The 20419-nt window shown below is 38.9% G+C and overlaps 1 protein-coding gene across 5 annotated transcripts in view; it reads left to right on the forward strand.

The window, feature by feature from the left end:
• LOC126249381 (exportin-6-B) overlaps positions 1–20419 on the forward strand; it is a 381423-nt gene that overhangs the window by 211849 nt on the left and 149155 nt on the right. For all 5 annotated transcript variants that reach the window (XM_049951037.1, XM_049951050.1, XM_049951057.1 and 2 more), the window contains one exon: positions 8361–8542. In XM_049951037.1, the coding sequence (XP_049806994.1) occupies positions 8361–8542 (182 nt within the window). The remainder of the gene's footprint in view (positions 1–8360; positions 8543–20419) is intronic.

A 20419-nucleotide genomic window follows, 5' to 3' on the forward strand; every position in this document is an offset into this window, starting at 1 on the left:
TTGAACATCACAGATAAATCATACGCAGGCATTCGTCACCAGCTCCAAGTGCAATGAGATTTCCTGAGAAAGACCTGGAAGAATAACATTACTGTATTCATACATTAGAAGTAAAAGCATTTGTACAAATTTCTTTTCCAGAGAAAAAAGCTTTTTATATTTTTGTAGGACGTGGAGAGATGCTGATTTATTCTTGCACATTGTAACTATGTGTTCAACCTTGTTTAGGTTTACATCTATTATTACTCATAGGCTCTTTGTAGAGGAAGATAAATTTATATTTATACCATTTAGGATTAAAGATGGTATGAACTTTAGGCTACTGAGCCTAGAATGATGAACCAGATCATCTTGAGTTTTAGGTGGATTGTGCTTTGATCGTATATTCTGTCACCATTTTGATAATTCACACAGGTCAACATTCACATCCTTGATAACTGTCTCAAGGTTCTGACTGTTTATTGTAAGTTTAATTTTTACAATCACGTCCTCTATCATACAGGAGTCTTTCCCTCTGTCCAGTGTTTTATGACTGTGGAAACAAAAGTTAATTTAACATGTATATTCACTAATATGAAGTACAAAATAAACAACATATTCTGAACATGTTTACACCGTTCACTGAACACTGTCACAATGTTGTGAGATGCACCAAGATTGTCTTGTTGCATAACAAATTGTCATAAAAGGTACAAAAACAGTTGGTCGAAAGGATGAAGGAAAAATAAAACCCAGAAGCCTAAATAGTTCACCTAGAATGAACAGTCTGAGCAGCAGTATTGAGGATAGCACATGCAGCATTCGATCAGGTGATAAGTATGTGCTGTACTGCCCCTCTTTAAACCTCAGGATTAGGAGAAGAATAGCCCACATGAAGCATCAGAGATAATGCCATTGATTATGACATGCATGATGTGACAACATACAGAATTACTAACATGTGCAGCTGTGTAGCGTTGTCATATGCCTGCAGTAATAGCAAGTTACCTCTGAAAAAATCATCACACTCATCCTTACACATGTTTTCTTACGGTTCAACAGCAAAGACAAAATTAATAATGTTCGCTATAACAATTCATATTGTGTGATATATGTTTTTTGGCTTGGTCATTTGTCCCATGAGCGGCACAAATATATGGAAAGCTATTTTGGCGTTTTGTAGCAGTTGCAACACACACACACACACACACACACACACACACACACACCATTCAGAAGCTGGTGGACTATTTTTCAACAGCATAAAATCCAGTATCATGCCACCATTGAGCATTGATGAAAAGGACTAACGAGGAAACATCACTGACTTGAGCTCATATTTAAGGAGAAAAATGCATATTTGCAAGGTATCCGCCCCAGCATTTGCCCCTATGCAGGAATCTAGGCCATAATGCTGATAATATCCAGTTATGACCATCAGAAAGTACAGCTTTTAAATATGCAGGCACACTGGTTGTTATTCGCTTTGCCCCCCTGCAGCTGCTTTATGCGTGAGCACGAAGCACTGTACTGTGGATAGAATAAAAGATTTGTGAAATACTGTTTTGATGTTTCTAACGTGCTTCTTTCATTGTGTCAAAGTGCACAGTTTCTAACCTGTAGGTGTTACTAGAGATCTCTTTGCTTTGAACATTATGTTGTGATTCACAAATGCATTGTAAAGGAACGAAATGAGTGTGCCGATATAGAAATAGTGCTGCTATTTCATTATTTACATCACTGTTGTGCATTATTTTCTTTAGATTTTAAAGCTGCACTGTGAAAGTGAAGTACAGGGTGTCCCATTCAAACCCCCCTGATTTCAAAGGCCCAGGAAAAAAACCACAGTAGAAACAAAAATGAAAAATGCACCACATTGTAAAGCATCTCAAAGAATTTATTTATTTATCATTAATTCACCTCTACATGTGAACCATTTGTAGCACAAAGAATATAGAGTCCAAATTCAATTTCTTGCCAAGTTCTTAGTAATATTTCCTCTGTTATTGTTCCAATCGCATTGGTGATACGAAGTCGCAACGTAGAAATATCATCCACTTTGGTCGCATACACGGAGTCTTTCGTGAATCCCCACATCAAGAAATCAAGCGGAGTAATGTTGGGTGAACATGGTGGCCAGGCAATGGGTCCTCTGCGACTGATCCAACAATTGGGAAATTTCTTATCCAGGAACTTGCGAACAGCCGCTGACCAATGCGGCGGAGCTCCATCTTGTTGAAAAATGATGTTTGGTTGCAAGTCTTGCATCTGAGGGTACACAAACTGCTCCAACATGTCCAGATACACTGACCCATTCACCGTTTGTTCCGCAAAGAAGAACAGTCCAACAATCCTGTAATGCATTAGTCCGCACCAAATGTTTAGTTTAGGGCTATCACAAACATGTTCAATGACAACGTGCAGATTTTGTGAACCCCAAATCTGAACATTGTGCCTATTAACCCTTCCTGATAGATGAAAGGTTGCCTCATCTTTTCAGGAAGTTGGCATCCATATCAATACGCTGCAGCATATCCGCAGTAAATTGTTGTCAGTGTAGTTTGTCGTTCGGCATCAGATGCTGCAGAATTTGCACTTTGTAAGCACACATACGAAGACACTGGTGAACTACACAGTACAATGTTGATTGAGGTACATCATGTTGCGTAGATGCGTGACAGATTGACTTACATAGGCTTCTGAGAAACGTTTGTCTGATGTCCTCTACTGTCTCTTCTGAAACGTTGTAACATGCACCGCCAGAATGTTTCAGAACACTTCCTGTTGCCAGAAACTTCATATACCATTCCTTAATTGTTTTCACATAAGGTGGATCACATTCATATACACAACACTAATTTCTTTGCACAGTAATCAGCAATTCTGTTTCTGCAAACCACATTACTGCTTATGAGCACTGCTGTGGAGTTGCCATTTTCTCTTCATGCGACCTTGCTGCACTCTGGTGACAACACTTGGAATTTCTGATGCGGGAATATAAATTCTTTGAGGTGCTCTAGAATGTGGTGCATTGTTCATTGTTGTATCTACTGTGGTTTTTCTCTCCTGGATCCTTGAAATCAGGGAGATTTGAGTGGGACACCCTGTACATTTGCAGGAGTTGCACAATTCCTCAATGTCAGCAGCATGGTTAAACTGTGAATCAAAAATCACTAACTTCATTCCATAATAGTTCTTCATTGCTTGGCTTTATTCATTTTGATTTTGAGGTTAACAGAACACCTTGAATGACTAGAGATAGGACGTTCATTTTCACAGGACATGTACATTAGTATGGTCTACAGAAATGATTAGCATTTGAACCATGTCAGCCCACGGGTTCAAGGTCAACATCGTGGCACACCACCACCCACTGGTAAAATGTGCCTGCGACTCTTTGTTTTCGTGGTAAGCCAAAGGTGTGACTTGAGCAGACATAAAAGATGCCTCGCAGATGTATGTGCGAACCATGTCATCAAATCAGATTGTTTGAAAGAGGGTGCATTATTGGCATGAGAGAATGTGATGCATCCATCTGGGAAACTGCTGCTCATGTAGCACCAAGTGTCTCATCAGTGCAATGGATGTGTGCAGAACGGTTCACCAAAGGCCGTAGAACACTATGAGATGGGTCAGGTCACACTGCCCAGCCAACCTCCCAAGAAGATCGACATCTCATCCTAATGGCATTGCAGGACAGATATGTGTCCTCCTTGGCCCTGGAGCAACAGTGGAACAGTGTAACACATCACACACTATGAGGGGTGACAGTCTGTTGCTGTTTATTATGGCATGGGTTATGTGCGCGTCGTCCACTTCTCTGCCTACCTTTGACAAATGTGCAGAAACATGCTAGACAGCAGTGTTGTATGGAATGATGTTGCTGTGGACAGGAATGGCATCAAATAGTGTTTTTGGGTGAATCCAGATTCTGTTTGTTTGAAAATGATGACCCATTTTGGTTCGCTGCACCCAAGTGGAGCAACATCACAGTGATTGCATTTGTACAAGACATAAAGCATCAGCTCGAGGCCCTATGGTAAGGAGTGCTATTGGGTACAACCACAAATCACAGTTGGTTCATGTCCAGGACGCTGTGATCAATGTGATCTATATGAATGACATCCTGTGGGTGGCGCAGTGGTTAGTACACTGGACGCGCATTCGGGAGGACGATGGTTCAATCCCGCATGCGGCCATCCAGATTTAGGTTTTCCGTGATTTTCCTAAATCGCTTCAGGCAAATGCCAGGATGGTTCCTTTGAAAGGGCACGGCCGACTTCCTTCTCCGTCCTTCCCTAATCCGGTGAGACCAATGACCTCGCTGTTTGGTCTCTTTCCCCCAAAACAACCCAACCCCTCTCTGTGTCGATGTGTCGACATTCTGTGACCTGTACCCGTACCCATTCTGCGTGACACTCCAGACACCATTTTTCAACAAGCCAATGTGCAACCACATGCTGCTGCACAAACATGTGCCTTCTTGGTGTCACAAGATGTCAGCATTTTTCCCTGGCCCACCAGATCACCAGACTTGTCACCAATTGAAAATGTTTGCGATATGGTGCTAATGACAGGTGCAGAACTGTGACCCAGTGCCGGCCACCACAGATGAACTTTGGAACCAGGGGAATGCAGCATGGATGGCTATACCAAAGGATGTCATTTGCATCGTATAGTCATATACACATCAATGCCATCACGCGTGGAACAAGTTATCAGGGTCCGTGGCAGATCCTGTGCCTGTTAGGCAACAGGTCACTTGCTAAACCAAGGTGACTGGAATACTATTCATTTCTGCAGAACTTGCTAATGTACATGTCCTGTGAATGTGAATATGAATGTCCCCTCCCTAATCGTTCAAGTTGCTCTACTTTTCTGAACATTGTGTGTGTGTGTGTGTGTGTGTGTGTGTGTGTGTGTGTACTACTTTGACATATTATGTATTCCTTGAGATATATACAACTGGTTTTTGCAAAAATTTGAAAGCTGTACTTTCAGGTCATACCTGCGTACTATGGATTGATGGGGCTGATGTCTTGCAAGTGTGCCTTATCCTTCTTAAAATGTGAAGTAAAATTGATGATGTTTTCTTGTAAGTTGAACTTTTTGAGCAGCATTGAGGAATGCAGTTTATTATTTCTCCATATAGAAACCACATTCTTCACTCACTTGCTGTTCAAAAGACTTCAGTGGGAAATGATCGGATCTCATGCAGCATGTTACAGCAACCAAAATTAGGCACTAAATAAATTCTCTTGGCCACCGCATAGCCAACTTTAGCTGATATTAAACTTTCCAAATTTGTCATAGTAGGTTATCTTGGAGTTGTCCTCACAAGCTACATAGGAAAAGACTGTAGACTGCATTGCTATCAGACCTCTGACTGACAACCTACACTGAAGGAAAGATCTTCTGCTGGGAAATTCTAGAAGAGCCATTCCAAGTTTGACAACCGGTGTGTAAGAAGTGGAAATGCAATAGGCTTTCCTATGTGCATAATACTGTGTATCATCGTTTACTTTGGAGAGACCTGACACTAAATGGATGAACAATATTGCCTGCAGCTCAAATTAGGCTTGCATAGATTTCTTTCCTCATAAAATTTCCCTTCCCCAATTATTTTTCAAGTGTTGATTCAGTGGCATTCTTTCAAATAGATTTTAACAAGAGAATCGTAGCAGGTGTTGTTTTATGAGGAATACAAATTGTATACAACAGTGAAAACGACACACCTCCAAATCAAAGGCACTGTGCATGGTGAGAGTCGTTGTTTGGCTAAAAGGTGCTAGTAAACCTAATCCCATAATCAACCTTTGTGCCAGGGTGGACGACACAGCTTCCCATCCAGTAGTAATTAATCCTAATCTGTTTTGCATGGAGTATGTGTCTGTTCCATAATCACCAATGTTCCCTTACTGCTACTTGTCCATCATTGGAGCAGGATTTCATTATTAGCTAACAATAAGGTTATTTGAGATTTGTGGAAGGCAAAACGAGTAGCACTTGGAGTGGATACATTTAATGTTCTATTTTCCTCTTCTAGATTACACAGTGTCTGTGCTCGATTAGACAGAATTAACAGCCTTGCTGTCTGCAATAAGCAGATCCTCCTTTTTACAAATTTATTCCATTAGCACATTAATGTCCTTAATACTCTGGATTCTGTAGAAGCAAAGTGTAATTTCAGGCAGTTTTAAGTATTTTGAAAAGATAATCAATTTTTTTTTTTAAAAAAAAAGTTGTTGTACTGTGTTTTAAGTGAGATGTGTGATGATAAAGTAATCTACACAAATGGTTCTAAACACTAAGATTCTCTTAGTGATCTATTGTAGACCCTGTGTGTGTCCCTAGATATGGCTGCCAATAAATTCAGAATATTCAGCACAGAACTATATGGAGTTTGGGGGTTATGGCTCTGATAAGTTGTGATTGTGTTGTGTGGGGTGAATTCACTTCAGCACTGTGAGTGTTCTGCATACTGTTCAGCATATGTATCTAGAAGAGAAATGTTTCCAAAATATTCAACTTTATCTTCTCCACACTAATCAAGGTGGAAACTGGACAGTACTAGACTCCTGCAGGTCTGAAGCTAATGTTCCCATCAAACTACCTGTTTTTCTAACAGTTCTATAAAGTGTTTGAAGCACATGTCAGGATGATAACTTTGAGTAGATCAGGACTGTTTTCATTTCATCCCTGTCCTACTGAACTAGTATGCCATCTCTAATTACCATGATACAAAACTGTGACCTTCATTCTGTTTTCTCTTCTCCTACAAATTCCAAAATGTGAAGTATCAAACAATTGGAAGTCCTCAGTGGAATAACAACAATATGAAAAGAATAGGCTGCTATACACCACATAGAGGAGGTGTTGAGTCACAGACAAACACAGTGAAAAAGACTGCTAAAATATTAAGCTTTTGGATGAAGTACTTCTTCTAAAATAGCACACAAACGTGCGCGTGCACACACACACACACACACACACACACACACACACACACACACTGTTTCAAGGCTCTGGAGCCCAACTGCTGTCTTACCTCTTTCTTGTGAAGGATTACTGCATGAAATTTTACGTCCTCAAAAAAACTTTGATAGGTAAAAGAAAGAAGTGAAAACCTCCTAGCAGATTAGAACTATGTGGTAGACTGTGACTTGAGCCTGGATCTCTGCCTTCCACATATAATGGACCCTAATTTGAGGGAACAAAAAAATTGCATAACATGATTGAGAAGCATTTGGCATGACCTCACGGAATGTGTCATATAGAAACAGCTGTTCAATTAGCGGATTGCACAATAGCTGCAGGTGAGAAAAAGCTTAGTATTTGCTGGTTTTATGTTGAATTTATGTTAATTTCTTCCATTGTGTTTCTTTTTAGTTCCTGCTTGTGAGCACATCATTACTGTTTGTTATTGCAAATTGGTTCTTATCTAACCATCATGTGATAAGGCAGAGAAAAGCCAGTCACTCTCAAGGAACAAACTTTGTTGTTGCTTTTTACAAGAAGCATCTGTTGGGGTATTAGTATACTGCAATTTTGCCCCAAATAGAGATGCTAATTGATATTATATTCAGTGCATTATGTTCATGTAAGGTAGTTCACAAATCAATTAATTGCAAATTTAAATGTTGAAAGTGTCCATTTAGCTTAAACTGCAGCACTAAAGTAAACAGTTGATTCAGATTTTACTGATTAACACCCAAAAAGCCCCAAAAGTAAACAGTTACTTGGAATTAGTGAAAGAGGACAAGAAAACTGACGTTAGTTGACCACAGAAGAAAATAAATAAGCACATATAATACTATAACACCTTCCACTCTCTCTCTCTCTCTCTCTCTCTCTCTCTCTCTCTCTCTCTCTCACTCTCTATTCCTGAATGGTAAAGACGTTCTGCATGCTCCAGTGGACAGACACCACTAGAAGAGAGGAAAGTGAGAATGACTGAGTCACAATGTACAGGTATTCTTCAGAATTAAATAGTGGTCTACACTTCTCTGTAAAGTGAAAAATGACTTATGGAAGAAGCCCATATTCTCAGACATCCTTCCTTCCTGGGGTGATTATCCAGGAAAGTATGGATGTCTGACAACCTCTGTGAAGTTAGGAAGAGAAGATGGAAGTGCTGCCAGGTAGAAACTTAAACACTTGCCTGTATGGTTCAGTTCAACCAAGGGAACAGATTCTAAGTTTAACATATCTCACTAAATTTCAGAAATTGTCAATTAATTATCATCAATGTTGTTGTTGCTCTTATTACTGTGAAATGTGTACCATTTATTTGTCTGAAGAATTGGGAAAAATTAATTTTTTGTGTAATACAATAACATTAACACCATAATTCTTTTTTTTTTTTCTTTCTTTCTTTTTAGGCTTCATCTGCACATGAAGGCCATAGTGTTGGAATGCTGGCAATGGCTGCAATAAATGAAATAATGTACAAAAATTGCATACCTGTCTCCTGTGAGGATTTTCTTTTGGGTGTTTTTCAACAGGCAATGCATTTAATGAACAATATACTGCAATCAGGGGGACTTGAGCACTTAGAGGAAAGGCAAGAACATCTAATTACTTTTATTACAATAACAGAAATACCAAAATGAAAATAACAAACAAAAATGAGAAAAGGCAACCACTTGCCTATTGATTATTGATGTGTGATTGCATAGGTATTTTGTCATTAGCACCACATCTTCGAGGTTACACAGCCTAAGGTTTCTGAGTAACAAATAAACAAGCATAACATCACAGAGACATTCCTAGGTTTCGAGCTATTACACTTTCTCCAATTTAATACACAGCCACAGTGGCACTCAAATACAGGGTGATAATAATTAAAATTCAACTTTCAAAATGCTGTAGAAATAACACCACTGGTCAGAATGATGTCAAATTGCAACAGAATATTATCAGAGGAGGAAGAAAATGTATGGCAGAAGAAAAAAAGTATGAAAATTGATCAGTAGATGATGCTGTATGTGTCAGAATACGTAAACAAAAACACCTGTCATGGGCACGACCCATTGAAGTTGGTATAAACACGCTGGGTACACTGCTTTTGTGTCTGCAATGTTCGCCATGACTGTCTCAATGCAGAATCGCACTCTGCTTGTAAAGCTGTATTACAGGAATGATGACTACCCACGTTGCTCTGCATAAGTTCCTGACACTGAAGGGTTTGAAAAAGGCAGTTGGTTCGATGACTGCCGTGGATCTGGAGAAAATTATTCGGATTTGAAAAGATAGTTTCTTTTGCTGTGCAACCTGGTAGAGGGAGGAAACGAATTGATTTGATGTCAGTGGAAGCAGTGGCCCCAGCAATGCAGGAGGAGACGAGTGGTGGTGTGCAAACATGTAGTGCACGGAGAATTGCCCGAACATTGAACATACCTGTGAGCACAGTGCATAAAATCCTGCAAAACATCCTTCTTTGCTATCTGTTTAAAATTATCCATGTGCACGAGTTGTTTCCTGTTGACCTGCCAGCAAGAGAAACCTTTGCTTTAGAATTTCTTGCTTGCATGGAAGTGGACAGTGATTGGCAGTGGAAGATTCTGTGGACAGATGGAGACCACTTCCATCTGACAGGATATGTCAATACACAGAATTGATGAATATGGGCAACAGAAACTCCACACGCAAATCAACCAGTACCACTTCATCCTGAAAAGGTCACTGTGTGGTGCAGATTTATGGCATCATTTATCATAGGGCCATATTTTATCGAAGAGACAGGTGTTTCTGGTCCTGTTACCTGTGCCATCACCGGTAAGCGATAAGAGTGTCTTTTGCATAACCATGTCATTCCAGCTCTCCAACAGTGTGGATGTGTGGATGGGATGATTTTTATGCAAAATGACACACCTCTGCACATTGCAAATCCAGCTAAACAGCTGCTCTGCTGAAACGCCATTTCGGAAAGGCTACAATTATCAGCCACCATTTCCCTACAGCCTGGCCATCCTGATCACCTGATCTTAATCCGTGTGACTTCAGGCTGTGGGGGCTATCTGAAAGATGTTGTGTTCAGTGTTCCAATTGCAAACTTTGCTGCATTGAAGGGACACATTGGGCAACACATTCTGAACGTGACCCCGAAAACACTTCAGTCAGTTGTGGAACATGCTGTTTCTCGATTTCAACTTGTTGCAGAAAAAAGTGGGCAGCATATTGAACATGGTTTGCACCAGTCACACGGAAATTAATTATCCAATTTGATTTTGATTGATGCTTTTTATACGGTTTTTGGCCTCAGGACAATTAAAAACCAATGTGAGTGATGCTTTTTTATGCGGTTTTTGACCTCAGGACAATTAAAAACTGATCTTTCCCATCTGATGTGATATGACCTTTCAGTGGTGGATGGCCTTACATAACTAACAGTATCACACACGTACGCCTTAGTCATTGTAATATGATTCATTTGTTATTTGTAGCCAACCACTATTAAATTTTGATTCTTACAGCACTATCTATTGCTACATTTTGTAACTATTTATTTTTCTTCTGCTATACGTTTTTCCCCTTCTTCGATCGTATTCCATTACAATTTGACGTCATTCTGAGCAGTGGTGTTATTTCTACAGCAGTTTGAAAGTTTAACTTCAATTATAATCACTCTGTACATCCACCTGTGACTGGAGCAACTGTGCATGGCTATAAAATAACGGGCCTGATGCTGTCTCAGAATACGTACGCATGTGCTACAAATGAAATACCAATAGTTGTGAAGCCTGAAGCATTTTTCAGTCAAATGCAGTATCCCTGGTGTCTGTAGACAAAACATTGTGCCATGGCCATCATTTGCATAAGAACTGTTATTTTATTTTGCTGGAAAACTGATACATGTAATAATAGAACAGCAAATTATCATGAAGTTTCACATGAAACTTCCAAAAGGAACTGCTACTGAAACATATCTTACATTAAAACAAGAGTAAGGTGAAGACTGACTATCATGTATGTGTGTTTTTGAGTGGTTCAAACATTTCCAAGGTGGCAGAGAAGACGCTGAAGATGACTGATGCCTGGGACGCCCACAACCTCAATAATGGATGAAAATATCACAAAAGTAGGTAATCTGATTTGATCTTACCATTGGTTGAGTATTCAACCAATTGCTGAAACTGCAGGAATTGACAAAGAGTGCATAAGGCAAATTTTACATAATTTAACATGAGACAAGCATGAAACTGGTGCCAAAAATTCAGTCAATCAAACAGAAAGGGGTTTACAAAAATGTTTGTACTGAACTTTGATTATCATTGAAAATGATTCTGATTTCGTATAAACAGTGATACTATGTAATGAATCTTGGTTTTTCACTTATGATTCAGAAACTTAGCACCAGTCTACACACTGTAAGGACCCAACTTCCCCGAGAATGAAAAAAGCTCAAATGAGCAAATCGAATTTCAAAGTTATGAGGACCTTTTTTTTTTTCTTTTTTCCTTCAATATTTGTGGAATTGTGTTCCTTCATTGGGTACATGAAGGTCATACTATTAATCAGTATTACTTCCTTGATGTTCTGATCAATTCCATGATAAAATAAGGAAAAAAATGACCAGAATTGTGGAAGAACAAGTGATGGGTTTTGCACCAAGACAATGCACCGGCTCATGCAACATTATCTGTTAAGAAGTTTGTAGTGAAGTAGTCCAGCCCATTGTTAGACCACAACTTATTCACCTGACCGAGCACCATGTGACTTTTCTCTGTCTCCCGATATCAAATCAGTATTAAAAGAATCAAGATTTCACTCTGTTGAAGCAGTGAAAGAAAAAGTAGCAAGTGTCATCAAGGAGCTCACTAAGCAAGACTTCCAAACTGTTTCCATCAGTGGGAAATTCACATGGAGTGTTGTAGGGATAGAGGAGGGGAGCATATTGAGGACGACAATAAATATTACTGTGGAACCCTTTCAGTGTATGTTGCGAACCTCTTCACATTTCATAACAATTCGTAAACATGTGTTCACAACATCAATATCGTTTACATGTCCTGGACTCACTGAATTGGAGCTATTGCTCCTTTTAAATTTACTTGTGTTGGGAGCCAAAAGACTTGTTGTAGATGTACTGTGATCTAAGACTCACCGCATACCAAACTAAGACCTATGTCAGGTTCATCAATTCTGGCTCTGTTGTTTCACTTTTTAGGGCTAATAATATATTTTGTATGAAGTTGATGAATGAAACTAACGATAAGAGTTTCAGCATACCACTGATTTTGACTTCGTCCACAACTGTAAAGTTGCTGATGCATCCATTTGTGCAGGAGGTGAGAAATATCCACCTTTCACAGAGGTTTCCAAACCACCCTCATGTCCCAAAATCATCACCGTTTCTGCTCCATTAATGTTTACACCATTGTAGGAGAACTGAATGTTAATTTTGATGGAATTTGTGTAATAAGTTGGATGTCCAGCACTTCATTGCAATTGGAAGTCAATATGAAACTTCCTGGCTGATCAAAAGTGTGTGCTGCACCAGGGCTTGAATCCAGCACCTCATATTTTGTGGGCAAGTGATCTACTGAGTGAACTATCCAAGCGCAACTCATGATTGACCCTCACAGCTTAATTTTTGCTATAGTGAGAATGCATTCTGGGAAATCAATCTATTATCTGTGAACAAAGAGTTGATCATAGTGCTTGTATTATCACATATACTATATAATTTGTAGGATCTCCAGATACCAGGCTTGTTACTTTAATCATCATCAAACAATCCTCATTCACTGTTGGAAAATGGCTGTTTTGAAACTTCTTCACGTATTACATCCATAGTGTTTACATATCCATGTTTGTCCTGTCTGTCACGTAATGCCTTCCCATCTTTCACCAGATCCTCCTCGTGGATAATACTGAAAAGAATTTAATTGATCCATTTTTTGTTAGTCCCTATGGCTATATGCCCCAGCCTCCTTCACATCAATTTCATGGCAGTTACTATAATACCCACAAATCTTTGGTGCTTTTGTAACTAATTATACATTTGTATCCTCCTTTGTTATTCCCATTCCCCTATAAGTGACTCAATTTTAGACTGTGTGCACATCTTAAGTTCTTGTTTTGCTGCTATAGATGATAAGTGGCGGTACACATTTGTGAAGAACTTTATTTCAAACACATTGGAAGAAAAAAAAAAAAAAAAACCTTACATTTTGTATGTGGGAGAAATTATTGCAGTGTAGTTTAGGAGGTGATGAGAGTTCCAACAGTTTCAAACATCCTCCCAGCAAATAACTGCAAGTCAATATGAATACCCACTTCCCTCCAAATATTTCACAACTCAGCGTGCTACAGTGAATCGATGACAGAAAGTTAACCAATATTTGTGACAGTATTAGTGTCAGGCATGTGTGAATGTTCTCAGCCAAAACTCAACTAATACTGGGATGTCATTTCCTTATCCCGTACTAGCGATTTTATATTTAAATCAATTAAACTCTCAGAAAACTGTAACAATGTCTTTTTTGTACTACCTTGATTGTTGCGAGTCCAAGGTAAGAAGTAGCCGAACAACTCTCATATTGAAATAGTGATTTAAGTCAACTGGTATTACTGAGTGACATGAAGCAGTTTCAATGCTAGGAACTGTGTTCAAATGCACATCTGACATACTGATTTAGGTTTTTCATCTCTTCATATGAATGCTGCTTCCTTTAAAGTTGCTTCAGCTGATTTCTTACATCAATACTTTTCCAGTTCAAGCTTGGAATTAGTCCTTAATAATATTGCTGGTAGTCAAAAATTAAATCCCAATCCTCATTTCTGTTCTGAAATCAGTGTTGGAAAATAATATAGTGACACATCTATTATCACTAAACTTAGCACTCAGGTTGTCATTTTTGCTATCAGTATTTGATAAAGTTTTATTTGTGTAATGTACAGCACTACTATAAATGATTCATTTGTTTTCAGAACACTATATTTTGCCAAGCATTACATGTACAAATATAATTTACACATGAATAGAGCAATAAACTCATAAAGTATGCATTTTGCACTATACAAATGTTCTACTCTCCAAACCATCGTGAGGTACATGGCAGAGAATACATCCCATTGTACCAGTTATTAGTGTTTCTTTCTGTTCCATTTCCATATGGAGTGCAGGAAAAATAATTGTTTGAAATCTTATTCTCATGAACCCTATGCGAGTGATACATAGAGGTTGTAGAATATTCCTGGAGTAATCATTTAAAACCGGTTCTAGAAATTTTGTTCATAGCCTTTCTTGGGATAGTTTACGTCTGTCATCAAATGTCTTCCAGTTCAGTTCCTTCAGTATCTGTGTGACACTCTCCCACAGATTAAACAAACCTGTGACCATTCATGCTGCCCATTGCTGTATACGTTCAATATGCTCTTTGTGTCCTACCTGGTATGGGTCCCACACACTTGAGCAATATTCTAGGATGGGTCGCACAAGTGATTTGCAAGCAACCTATTTTATAGACTGATGGCACTTACCCAGTATTCTACAGATAAACTGAAGTCTCCACCTGCTTTACCCACAACTGAACCTGTTTGATCATTCCATTTCATATTCCTACAAAGAGTTACACTCAGTTATTTGTACGAGCTGGCTGATTCCGACAGTGACTCATTGATATTACAGTCATAGGATACTACATTTTTTCGTTTTGTGAAGTGCAAAATTTTACATTTCTGAACTTTTAAAGTAAGTTGCCACTCTCTGCATTACTTTGAAATCTTACCAAGATTTGACTGACTACTTATGCAGTTTCTTTAGATAGTACTTCATTATAGATAACTGCATCATCTGCAGAAAGCCTGATTTTACTATTAGTATTGTCTGCAAGTTCATTAATATTCAACATGAGCAGCAAGGGTCCCAGCATATTTCCCTGCGGTACAACCAAAGTTACTTCTACATCTGACAAAGAGTCTCCATCAAAGATAAAATGCTGCATCCTACCTACCAAAAAGTCCTCAGTCCAGTTACAAAGTTCACGTGGTACCCTGTAGATCATACTTTTGACAATAAATATAGTTGTGGTGCTGAGTCAAACGCTTTCCAGGATTCAAGAAATACGGTACCTACCTGATTACCTTGACCCAAAGCTTTCAGTATATCATGTGACAAAAGTGCAAGTTGCATTTCATATGATCGATGTTTTTGAAACCCACACTGGTTGGTATTGAGGAGGATATTATGTACAAGATACCTCATTATGTTTGAGCTCAGAATATGTTACAATTCTACAATAAATTGATGTCGAGGATATTGAATGGTAGTTTTGTGGTTAACTTCTGCTACCCTTTTTGTAGACAGGTGTGACCTGTGCATTTTTCCAAGAACAGGCATGGTTTTTTGTTCAAGGGATCTATGATAGATTGTGGTTAGAATAGGGGCTATCTCGGCCACAAATTCAGCATATAATCTGACAGGGGTTCTATCAGGCCCTGGAGCTTTGTTCAGTTTTAACGATTTCAGTTGTTTTTCAACACCACTGACACTAATGCTTATTTAATTCATCATTTCAGTGGTACAAGGATTAAATTGGGGCAGTTCTCCTGGGTTTTCCTTTGTAAAGGACCATTTGAAAAGATAGTTTTGCTTTTCAGCTTTTGCTTTGCTATCCTAAATTTCAGTTCCTGTCTCATTCCATGTGGACTGGACACTAACTTTGGTGCCAATAACAGACTTTACATATGACCATAATTTCTTTGGATTTTGTGAAATGTCATTTGACAATATTCTGCTATGGTAATCATTAAAAACCTCATACACTGCTCTCTTGACAACCAAACACGTTTCATTCAGTGTCTATCTATAGCACTACACTTAGTTTTACACCTATTATGCAGTAATCTCTATTACTTAGAAGTTTTTTTACAGTGACTGTATACCATGGAGGTTCACTCCCATTATGAACAATTGCACTGGGCACATGCCTATCCAGTGCATGATCAGTGGCTCTTTTAAGTTCCTCTACGTGCTCCTGCCGTGCGCTGAAAGTTTCAAGTTCCTCATTAAGATATGACACTAATGATTTTTTACCTAGTTTATTGAGCATTATCTTTCTGCATGTTTCAGTTGTCCTTTATGCTTTGGTAATCATTGTTGCCACATCAGCGTCATGGTCACTGATACCAGTTTCGATGTGGACATCCTCAAAGAGGTCAGGATTACTTGTTGCCATTAGATCCAATATGTATCCATCATGAGTGGGGTTCTAACTGTCTGTTCTAGGCAGTTTTCAGAGAAGGCATTTAGTAAATAAAGTTTCGCAGGATGTCTTTATCATGCCCACCACTAACAAAACTGTAATTTTCCCAATTAATTGTTGGATGAGTAAAGTGTCCACCAGTGATTACAGTGTGACTGGGGAACTTCTGTACAAGTGAACTGATGTTTTCTCAAGTTTTTGTTTACATCAGGTGATGAGTCGGGTGGGTGACCCCTGGTACTGAGACTTGCCCAAAAAATCTCACGTGCAGCTTCAATCTCTACCACGATGGATTTGAGTTTCTTGTCTACAGCGATGAATACCCCACCTCTATTTCCCATTTGCCGAGTCTTTCAATATGCACTTAAATTTTCCTCCAAAATCTCACTGCTATGAATTTCATGTTTCAACCAGCTTTCTGTAGTTAGTATTATGTAAGCTCCACTGCTTTTCATAAGTGCTTCAAACTCTGGCCTTTGTTGTGAATGCTTCGGCAGTTTACCATTAGGATTGTAATAAGATCACCTGTGGGAGATATTTCTGTTGTCTTACTCTGATACATCTAGGTTTCCTACAGCTATCATTATCTGGATAGGATGGAGAGTTGCCTAACTTGAAAATCACTAGTGTGCGCTCTACACACAGTCAGCTACCTGAGTAGCAGCTTCTGATCTGTAGTGCTTACCTGACCCATTTTGGGGGTCTTTAGGCTAATTGCCTATGAGAATTGAAGTGAATACACAAAAACCTGTGGTAAAAACAAGTAGTTTCATAAAACATTTTGAGGTTATTTATAGTTGCTAGCAAACTCAAAAACAAGTTAATTTATGACAAATGCAGACAATTTATGGGGCTGCTACTCTTTGAGGGAAAACTAGATGTAACACAAGTTGTTAGTTAAAAGAATCTGCTACAGTGGCTGAAATCAAACAATGGAAAATCCAGGATGGAATTTAATAATATTATCAGAAGGAAAGTTGCTAGGTACTCACCATTTAGCAGAGATGCTGTGAAAGTCTTTTTGTTGTGCCTATCCGCGGCTAGGTTAGAAAATTTAAAAAGGGAAATGGATAGGTTAAAGTTAGATATAGTGGGAATTAGTGAAGTTCGGTGGCAGGAGGAACAAGACTTTTGGTCAGGTGATTATAGGGTTATAAATACAAAATCAAATAGGGGTAATGCAGGAGTAGGTTTAAAAAATAGGAGTGCGGGTTAGCTACTACAAACAGCATAGTGAACGCATTATTGTGGCCAAGATAGACACAAAGCCCATGCCTACTACAGTAGTACAAGTTTATATGCCAACTAGCTCCGCAGATGATGAAGAAATAGATGAAATGTATGACGAGATAAAAGAAATTATTCAGGTAGTGAAGGGAGACGAAAATTTAATAGTCATGGGTGACTGGAATTCGTCAGTAGGAAAAGGGAGAGAAGGAAACATAGTAGGTCAATATGGATTGGGGGGAAGAAATGAAAGAGGAAGCCGCCTTGTAGAATTTTGCACAGAGCATAACTTAATCATAGCTAACACTTGGTTCAAGAATCATAAAAGAAGATTGTATACCTGGAAGAATCCTGGAGATACTAAAAGGTATCAGATAGATTATATAATGGTAAGACAGAGATTTAGGAACCAGGTTTTAAATTGTAAGACATTTCCAGGGGCAGATGTGGATTCTGACCACAATCTATTGGTTATGAACTGCAGATTGAAACTGAAGAAACTGCAAAAAGGTGGGAATTTAAGGAGATGGGACCTGGATAAACTGAAAGAACCAGAGGTTGTAGAGAGTTTCAGGGAGAGCATAAGGGAACAATTGACAGGAATGGGGGAAAGAAATACAGTAGAAGAAGAATGGATAGCTCTGAGGGATGAAGTAGAGAAGGCAGCAGAGGATCAAGTAGGTAAAAAGACGAGGGCTAATAGAAATCCTTGGGTAACAGAAGAAATATTGAATTTAATTGATGAAAGGAGAAAATATAAAAATGCAGTAAATGAAGCAGACAAAAAGGAATACAAACGTCTCAAAAATGAGATCGACAGGAAGTGCAAAATGGCTAAGCAGGGATGGCTAGAGGACAAATGTAAGAATGTAGAGGCTTGTCTCACTAGGGGTAAGATAGATACTGCCTACAGGAAAATTAAAGAGACCTTTGGAGAGAAGAGAACCACTTGTATGAATATCAAGAGCTCAGATGGCAACCCAGATCTAGGCAAAGAAGGGAAGGCAGAAAGGTGGAAGGAGTATATAGAGGGTTTATACAAGGGCGATGTACTTGAGGACAATATTATGGAAATGGAAGAGGATGTAGATGAAGATGAAATGGGAGATAAGATACTGCGTGAAGAGTTTGACAGAGCACTGAAAGACCTGAGTCGAAACAAGGCCCCGGGAGTAGACAACATTCCATTAGAACTACTGATGGCCTTGGGAGAGTCAGTCATGACAAAACTGTACCATCTGGTGAGCAAGATGTATGAGACAGGCGAAATACCCACAGACTTCAAGAAGAATATAATAATTCCAATCCCAAAGAAAGCAGGTGTTGACAGATGTGAAAATTACAGAACTATCAGCTTAATAAGTCACAGCTGCAAAATACTAACGCGAATTCTTTACAAACGAATGGAAAAACTGGTAGAAGCGGACCTCGGGGAAGATCAGTTTGGATTCCGTAGAAATGTTGGAACACGTGAGGCGATACTAACCTTACGACTTATCTTAGAAGAAAGATTAAGAAAAGGCAAACCTACGTTTCTAGCATTCGTAGACTTAGAGAAAGCTTTTGACAACGTTAACTGGAATACTCTCTTTCAAATTCTGAAGGTGGCAGGGGTAAAATACAAGGACCGAAAGGCTATTTACAGTTTGTACAGAAACCAGATGGCAGTTATAAGAGTCGAGGCGCATGAAAGGGAAGCAGTGGTTGGGAAAGGAGTGAGACAGGGTTGTAGCCTCTCCCCGATGTTATTCAATCTGTATATTGAGCAAGCAGTAAAGGAAACAGAAGAAAAATTCGGAGTAGGTATTAAAATTCATGGAGAAGATGTAAAAACTTTGAGGTTCGCCGATGACATTGTAATTCTGTCAGAGACAGCAAAGGACTTGGAAGAGCAGTTGAACGGAATGGACAGTGTCTTGAAAGGAGGATATAAGATGAATGTCAACAAAAGCAAAACGAGGATAATGGAATGTAGTCAAATTAAATTGGGTGATGCTGAGGGAATTAGATTAGGAAATGAGACACTTAAAGTAGTAAAGGAGTTTTGCTATTTAGAGAGTAAAATAACTGATGATGGTCGAAGTAGAGAGGATATAAAATGTAGACTGGCAATGGCAAGGAAATCGTTTCTGAAGAAGAGAAATTTGTTAACATCGAGTATTGATTTAAGTGTCAGGAAGGCGTTTCTGAAAGTATTTGTATATAGTGTAGCCATGTATGGAAGTGAAACATGGACGATAACCAGTTTGGACGAGAAGAGAATAGAAGCTTTCGAAATGTGGTGCTACAGAAGAATGCTGAAGATAAGGTGGGTAGATCACGTAACTAATGAGGAGGTATTGAATAGGATTGGGGAGAAGAGAAGTTTGTGGCACAACTTGACTAGAAGAAGGGATCGGTTGGTAGGACATGTTTTGAGGTGTCAAGGGATCACAAATTTAGCATTGGAGGGCAGCGTGGAGGGTAAAAATCGTTGAGGGAGACCAAGAGATGAATACACTAAGCAGATTCAGAAAGATGTAGGTTGCTATAGGTACTGGGAGATGAAGCAGCTTGCACAGGATAGAGTAGCATGGAGAGCTGCATCAAACCAGTCTCAGGACTGAAGACCACAACAACAACAACAACAACAACATATCCGCGGCTCAGCATCTTCGCTATATAGTGAGTAGCAACTTTCCTTCTCATAATATTGTTACAGTAGCTAAGTCAGAAGTGCTGATGTACTACAAATGCAAAGGACAATGGTAGCTTCCAAAAATTTTCAAAAACACACATTTGTTTGCATTGATATACAATGTAATTCAGGAGTGACATATTCTTTGGCAGAACTTTGAATCAGAAATGCTGATTTGCTACTAAATAAATTACATATCCAAAACACTCATGCCAGTAACTTACGAAACTATAATTTCATAAGTGTCCAAAAATTCATAAAATAAGCTCTTTCTCATGTAATTGTACAATGAAATTAGAGAAAGATTGTTTTGATGGAAGATAGG

This window comes from Schistocerca nitens, chromosome 1 (genome assembly GCF_023898315.1).
Source record: "Schistocerca nitens isolate TAMUIC-IGC-003100 chromosome 1, iqSchNite1.1, whole genome shotgun sequence".
In the NCBI taxonomy this organism is placed as follows: domain Eukaryota; kingdom Metazoa; phylum Arthropoda; class Insecta; order Orthoptera; family Acrididae; genus Schistocerca; species Schistocerca nitens.